General features: G+C 28.3%; 1 protein-coding gene across 6 annotated transcripts; it reads left to right on the top strand.

Annotated features, from left to right (window-relative positions):
- The first annotated feature begins 422 nt into the window (after positions 1–422).
- Positions 423–7,334, top strand: LOC110650308 (NAC domain-containing protein 73). 6 transcript variants are annotated; one of them, XM_058130256.1, is made up of 4 exons: positions 423–566; positions 1,132–1,338; positions 1,429–1,627; positions 6,444–7,334. In XM_058130256.1, exons 2-4 carry the CDS (start codon positions 1,186–1,188, stop codon positions 7,019–7,021), a joined length of 930 nt encoding a protein of 309 aa, XP_057986239.1. In that variant the 5' UTR covers positions 423–566; positions 1,132–1,185; the 3' UTR covers positions 7,022–7,334. The 6 variants fall into 6 exon arrangements, with proteins under 6 accessions (XP_057986239.1, XP_021660928.2, XP_021660929.2 ...); XM_021805236.2 differs by lacking the exon at positions 423–566 and adding an exon at positions 756–915; XM_021805237.2 differs by lacking the exon at positions 423–566 and adding an exon at positions 761–915 and having other exon boundaries at positions 1,139–1,338.
- Positions 7,335–8,156: the final 822 nt, after the last annotated feature.

Below are 8,156 nucleotides of genomic sequence, written 5' to 3'. Positions count from 1 at the left end.
CATAAAATCCTATTCACTCCACTCAGTTCCAATTGCCAGCCTGTGACCAATCAAATGTTTTTGTTGTTTCCTTTGCCTTGCAGGGGATTGTAATCTCCCAGTTTACAAGGGGCTGGCTGACCCTTGATAGTCTTGTGACCAAAGCAAAACATAACAGGCTTGTACTCAACGCGACAAGAACAAAAATAAATAAATAAATAAATAAATAAATAAAGTTATTTATAAAAACATGTTAATGTATTGAAAAGGATTAACGTTATATTGACCATTATTTTCTTTTAAAATTAATTTTTTTATATAAAAATTAATTTAAAATTAATTTTCTAAACTTCACACTTCAAGTATTCATTCAGAGGGTGCATTATTTCATGTTAACTGGTATAAGATAAATGTATTAAATACAAAGACTTGGGTAATTCTCCTCCTTAATCTAGCTTTTGAGATTGAATTAGATTCATTTACGCTTCCAATTTTCTCATAACTTTAAGCATACTCTAGGTTGACACTGCGGCTAATCTCTCTCTCTCAAGAGGTAAAACGTCTGAGGAGTAATGAAGCAGCAGCTGGTATGGCTAGCTCCATCGATCCCCACCCTGCAATCCTAATGTATGTATGTTTTTTTAAGCTTTAATTAACTTCCCTAAAATATTAATTAAATAGTTATATTAATCCCAGTAAGCAACCTGAAGATGAAGACCACATTTATTCTTTGATGCAACCGTATATACATTATAATAACCAAACTTCACGTCCAAGCAACCGTATATCTGTCTGCCTCTATCTTTATTTTCTTTTTATACCCTTTTATCAAATTCTCTCTCTCTTTCTCTCTGTCTCTCCCTGTCTCTCTCTCTGTCGCAAGAATCTGCAGTGGCTAGGAGTTGTAACGCAATCGCACCATAGAAGCAACAGAAGGTGTAGAAGCATTAAATTCCTTTCCTAACTTCAAGATACCAGAAGTGGGTTTTGGGTTATAGCATACAAAAAGTGTTTTAAAGGGACAAGTTTTTCTTTTTCTACAATATTTTCTTTCTTTTAGCTGTGTTTATCTTATTCTTTTTTTTTGTTTGTTCTTTTTCTTTTTTTGTCTTCCTGATGGAAGTGTCTGTTCTTGATTCTTTTTGAGGAAAGTGAACAGAGAATAGAACTTCCAGTGTGTGATGGGCAAAGAGCTAAGCTAGAGAAATGACATGGTGCAATAATAACTCAGTTGATGAAAGAGCTATTCATTTAATCACAGCCAGCCCAAAAGAAACTACTGTTATAGATCCCAAAATCGATGAATTTCGAACCCTAACTTGCCCTTCTTGTGGCCATAATATTGAGTTACAAGATCAGGTACAAGTGTTTCTGGGAACCTATTATATACTGTACTCTTCTTGTTCGCTAAATTGTTCTAATGATTTTTTGGGGATGCACAAATCATAGGCAGCTGGTGGCATAATTCATGATTTACCTGGACTACCAGCAGGAGTAAAGTTTGATCCGACAGATCAAGAAATACTTGAGCATTTAGAGGCCATGGTATTGTCTGATATGCGTAAGCTTCACCCTCTAATTGATGAATTCATCCCAACAATAGAGGGAGAGAATGGAATTTGCTATACTCATCCAGAGAAGCTACCAGGTAATGTTGATCTCTTTTGTAGATCTTTGATTAGTTTTTCTGATGCTTGCTTGCTTGCATGACTATATATTTTTAGCAGCTAGAGATCCTGGTAAATATATTAATAATACCTAAACATACATTAGAGAATGATTAACTTCTTAATCAATTAGATCAGGCCCTCTTTGATTAGATTGTTAATTTGTCCACTCAACAACTCTCCAATTAGATAATTAATTATTTTATTTTGGGACATTGAGATTGAAAGATATTAGGTTTTTAAGTACTGTTGTTTTTACTGTCCATGTTCTCTTCTTTGGATGGTCTGTCAGAATTTAAGAAACATTAAAACCGCACATGACTTCTCTTGATTTCTTAATTTCTTAGCCAACTCATTAAATTATTCCCAATGTCCACTTTTATATATCGCTTGAAGTTTTTATACAATAATTAAAGAAGTAATTAAATGAAGAAGTTAGGATGACTTTTAAGAAATTATATAAATAATTGTTGTATTTAATAAAAATCAATAAGGATAAAATTGAAAAAAAAAAAATAATTCTTCATCTTCTTTAAACGATAAATAATTATGAGCAAAACAATTTGTTAAAAACGACAAATAAAAGTCTACATAAAGTATATTATAAGTAAATAGCTAATTAAGTTTTGAAGGTGGAATGGAAAGCTTAGGATGTGGGCTAGCTAGCTATGGCTTTTTTTTTTCTCTTTTTTGCCTTAGAATTTTTTTTATAAGTACAATTTTTATTATTAATGAGATGCAGGAAAAACTTAGCATGTAATGTTTGATTATATCAGGTCATCAGGCCTCCCCATTACACCCTTTTTAGGACAAAGCAGGTTAAATAAAAAAATCTAGAGCAAAACAAAAAAATTAAAAAAAAAAAAAGGTCCAAACAAAACACCAAAGCAAAGGGTTATAACCATACTAATCGAGAAAACAGTAAGATAACCTAAAATCACAAAACCAAAACAAAACATGGCAAATACAAAATGCATTGCAACATAAGTGCAGAAGAGCAATGTGTAAGGGTTCAAGGCTTCAAAGCAACTCACCAGCTGAAACCAATAAAGGAAAAAACCGACAAAATTCAAACATAAGCAGGATCATGAAATACTAATGAGGCACAAAACACCATTTATAAGAAGGCTATATAATCCTCTTGTGCAACTGCCTACTTTTGCCAAATGATCTGCAATATTGTTAGCTTCCCTTAAGAGTATGAGTAAAAGAAATTGGGAGAAGAGTTTTAATCAGATTAATCGACTTATGGCTGTCTTATATATGAGTTCTAGAACTTATGGATCAATGCATTATTTTTTTTTTATATATAAGTAAAATTTCATTAAAAATAAATTTAAGAAAAATTTAATATAAATATGGTCAACTAAATCAAGTCAATATGTTATACATTTATAACCAATCTAAACAATAACATGCTAAATTAAAAATAAAAAAAAAAAACTTGGAAATAGCGATACAAAACACCAAAGCTTATCTATTTGAAAGCAATATATATTGGAATATGCTTATATTAAAAAAAAAAAGTAGGAGATATATATTTGATAATACTAGTTGCTTCTCTTGCAGGTGAAGAGTCCCATTTCTAGGTAGTCTAAAAAGAGATTTCTTAAGTTCTAATCAAACCCCTTGTTGAAAATGAACCTATAAAATTTAGGTTAAGTAACTGAAGATTTTGCACTATAGTTTTTCAACGGAGTATAATTTGATGCATGCAGACTATACAAGCTCTTAAAAATCAAATTAATTACAATTCAAAGTTATTGATAATTACTTGGTTATTGTCATTGGATTACTAATTTGTGGGTGTCCTATTGTCACTGAAGATATCGATGAGGTGTAACTTGATTAATCTCTTCATATGTATAAGAAAGTAAAAATTTTAAATTTGAATCTTTTTATTCATTAAATATGAATAAATTTAAGAATTGGAAAAGAGTTAAAAAGAAAAAAAAATCAAAAATCTATAAAACTTTAATATAATAATAACAACAAAACACTAAACGTATGAAAATAGATGTTATTGAGTTTTATTAATTCTTAGTTGTACTTAAGAGGCCCATATGTTCCCATCTACAATTTGAACCTCCATAGGAAATGAAGACTCAAATTTCTTAACCAAGTAAAAATTTTAAATTCAAGTCTCTTTATTCACTAAATATGAATAAATTTAAGGATTGAAAAAGAGTTTAAAAAAAAATCCAAAAATCTATAAAACTTTAATATAATAATGACAACAAAACACTAAACGTAGGAAAATAGCTGTTATTGAGTTTTATTAATTCTTAGTTGTACTTAAGAGGCTCATACGTTCCCATCTACAATTTGAACCTCCATGGGAAATGAAGACTCAAATTTCTTAACCAAGTAAAAGTTTTAAATTTGAGTCTCTTTATTCACTAAATATGAATAAATTTAAGGATTGAAAAAGAGTTAAAAAAAATCCAAAAATCTATAAAACTTTAATATAATAATGACAACAAAACACTAAACGTAGGAAAATAGATGTTATTGAGTTTTATTAATTCTTAGTTGTACTTAAGAGGCTCATACGTTCCCATCTACAATTTGAACCTCCATGGGAAATGAAGACTCAAATTTCTTAACCAAGTAAAAATTTTAAATTCGAGTCTCTTTATTCACTAAATATGAATAAATTTAAGGATTGGAAAAGAGTTAAAAAGAAAAAAAAAATCTATAAATCTATAAAACTTTAATATAATAATGACAACAAAACACTAGATGTAGGAAAATAGCTAATATTGAGTTGTTATTAAGTCTTAGTTATATTTAAGAGGTTTCATACATTCCCATCTACAATTTGAACCTCCATGGGAAATGAAGACCCAAATTTCTTAATCAAGTAAAAATTTTAAATTCGAGTCTTTTTATTCACTAAATACGAATAAATTTAAGGATTAGAAAAGAGTTAAAAAGAAAAAAAATCCAAAAATCTATAAAACTTTAATATAATAATGACAACAAAACACTAAATGTAGGAAAATAGATGATATTGAGTTGTTATTAATTCTTAGTTGTACTTAAGAGGTTTCATACATTCCCATTTACAATTTGAATCTCTATGGGAAATGAAGACTCAAATATCTTAACCAAATAAAAATTTTAAATTCAAGTATCTTAATTCACTAAATATGAATAAATTTAAGGATTGGAAAAGAGTTAAAAAGAAAAAAAATCTATAAATCTATAAAACTTTAATATAATAATAACAACAAAACACTAGATGTAGGAAAATAGCTAATATTGAGTTGTTATTAATTTTTAGTTATATTTAAGAGGTTTCATACATTTCCATCTACAATTTGAACCTCCATGGGAAATGAAGACCCAAATTTCTTAATCAAGTAAAAATTTTAAATTCGAGTCTCTTTATTCATCAAATATGAATAAATTTAAGGATTGAAAAAGAGTTAAAAAAAATTCCAAAACTCTATAAAACTTTAATATAATAATGACAACAAAACACTAAATGTAGGAAAATAGCTGATATTGAGTTGTTATTAATTCTTAGTTGTACTTAAGAGTTTTCATACATTCCCATTTACAATTTGAATCTCTATGGGAAATGAAGGCTCAAATATCTTAACCAAGTAAAAATTTTAAATTCGAGTCTCTTTATTCACTAAATATGAATAAATTTAAGGATTGGAAAAGAGTTAAAAAGAAAAAAAAATCTATAAATCTATAAAACTTTAATATAATAATGACAACAAAACACTAGATGTAGGAAAATAGCTAATATTGAGTTGTTATTAATTCTTAGTAATATTTAAGAGGTTTCATACATTCCCATCTACAATTTGAACCTCTATGGAAAATGAAGACTCAAATTTCTTAACCAAGTAAAAATTTTAAATTCAAGTCTCTTTATTCACTAAATATGAATAAATTTAAGGATTGGAAAAGAGTTAAAAAAAAAAATCCAAAGATCTATAAAACTTTAATATAATAATGACAACAAAACACTAAATGTAGGAAAATAACTGATATTGAGTTGTTATTAATTTTTAGTTGTACTTAAGAGGTTTCATACATTCCTATCTACAATTTGAACATCCATGGGAAATGAAGACTTAAATTTCTTAACCAAGTAAAAATTTTAAATTCGAGTCTTTTTATTCACTAAATACGAATAAATTTAAGGATTAGAAAAGAGTTAAAAAGAAAAAAAATCCAAAAATCTATAAAACTTTAATATAATAATGACAATAAAACACTAAATGTATGAAAATAGCTGACATTGAGTTGTTATTAATTCTTAGTTATACTTGAGAGATTTCATATATTCTCATCTACAATTTGAACCTCCATGAGCAACGAAGACTCAAATTTCTTAACCAATAATTGATAAAATTAAAAAGTTTATGAGTCTCAACTGCTTTTCATTTAAGTGAAAACAAGCAATTTTATTTGAGCATAATTTTAAAACCTATATTTGTTTTTGCTCACTTTTGCTTCTACTTTTTATATTATAATATGCATATACTACTTTTTTTATATATAATAAAATAAATATATCTTATATGAGATCAAATTTATATAAAAATAAATTTAATAATTATTAAATTAAATAATTATATCAATATTTACATAAAATCAATTAAAATGTGTATAATACGTTTTCTGATTCCAAAAAGCAGTTTCAAATAAAAAATCAATGTTAAATTTATACTTAGTGATCAACGTAATATCACCATTTACTTTAAAAAAAAAATAATAATATCACATTTTAATGATAAAAATATGACGATGTTTTAGCACATTCTTATGATGCAGGAGTAAGCAATGACGGCCAAGTTCGGCACTTTTTTCATCGGCCATCAAAGGCATACACAACTGGAACTAGAAAACGCAGAAAAGTGCATACTGATGAAGATGGGAGCGAGACTAGATGGCACAAAACAGGCAAGACAAGGCCAGTTTTCATTGGTGGGATAGTGAAAGGATACAAAAAGATTTTGGTGCTTTATACAAACTACGGAAGGCAAAGGAAACCTGAAAAAACAAACTGGGTTATGCACCAATACCATCTTGGCAACAACGAAGAAGAGAAAGATGGAGAGCTAGTGGTTTCAAAGGTTTTCTACCAAACTCAGCCTAGACAATGTGGTTCCAGCATTAAAGATTCACTAGACCAAAACTTGAAAAATCGAATTGGCCATGATAACACTACTATATCTAAGAACCCAGCTCTTGTTGATTACTATAATCCAGCTTTCATGTCTTATGATCATGGGAGCCATAATAGAGAAAGCCCACCTCAGTTAATCCCAAATATGGTTATTCAAGGTGATGGGTCTTCCTTTATTCGATTTGCTGCAGATACAAGCAAAGGGAAGCTTCAGAGAAGATAGAGATTCCGATAGAGAGCAGCAATGACAAGGACTGTTTTGGTGGTTGTTGCTGTTGTGGTGTAGCAGTCATATATATATATACATATAATTTATTAGTGAGATTTTAGTTGGTGAGGAAAATAGGGTGAAGGTACAAGTTTCTTTGGCCATGAGACTGTATTCTGTTGTTCTTAAGCATGGAAAACAAGGTGATGATGCTGTTACAATGTGAGTTGCAATTGTAGTAGAAAGTGTAAAAAGATATAACTTCTATTATCTTAGGTAGATTGATATATATATAAGGTTTAGATCAACCATTATTTTCATCCTCAAATACACTAGTTTGTTTGAATAAATATCAAGGCATGCAAGGCTCCAGATTTCTCCCAGGGATTACATGTATATGTGAAGATCTAATCTTTGGGGAGAGTATGATTTTGCTTTCTTTGTGTAATGCAATCTCCTTGTTTTCTTTTGGTCATTGCAAATTAACATGATTTTTTGTTATGATGTATAGCAAAATTAAAGATTGTTTGGTTTTATTTTCATATTTCTTAAATTTCTTATATTATCTGAATATGATGAATTTCACACACTTTTTCTTTTGGGGCATGCATGTTAGCTCTGAATAATTTTCTTAATAGCTATCATTTATTATTTTACTTTTTTTGAAATAAATTCTTTCAATTCCATGATATTTTTTCTTTTTTATACTTGAAAATTTTTAAAAGAAACGTGGCTGTCAAGATTTAAATATCTAATCTCCTATGCTATGAGATAAATACTCAAGACTATTGATTCAATGGCAATATATATATATATATATATATTCAATTAATGTTGACTTGACTGTGCATTGTTCTCTTACGCAATGTTTCATAATTATTGCCTGCAAGTTAGGCGTATTGATCATAGGTATCTCAACAAGCTTTTTAATGAACATAGCTCATAGCTTAAGGGAACTAGTATTTCTTAGCGCGTTTTGTACGTTGTCTATATTTATTGTATTTACCTGTAACTTAATTTAGTACCATTTTAATTTATAATTTAATTAATTTTATGAAGATTTTAAATTTAGTGTTATTTTTATTTTATCTACTTAAATTAGTGAAAATTTAAATAAAATTTTAATAATTTTATGAAGATTTTAAAATTA

Source organism: Hevea brasiliensis, chromosome 11 (genome assembly GCF_030052815.1).
Source record: "Hevea brasiliensis isolate MT/VB/25A 57/8 chromosome 11, ASM3005281v1, whole genome shotgun sequence".
Taxonomy (NCBI): domain Eukaryota; kingdom Viridiplantae; phylum Streptophyta; class Magnoliopsida; order Malpighiales; family Euphorbiaceae; genus Hevea; species Hevea brasiliensis.
This window is presented reverse-complemented; position numbering and strand designations above follow the sequence as displayed.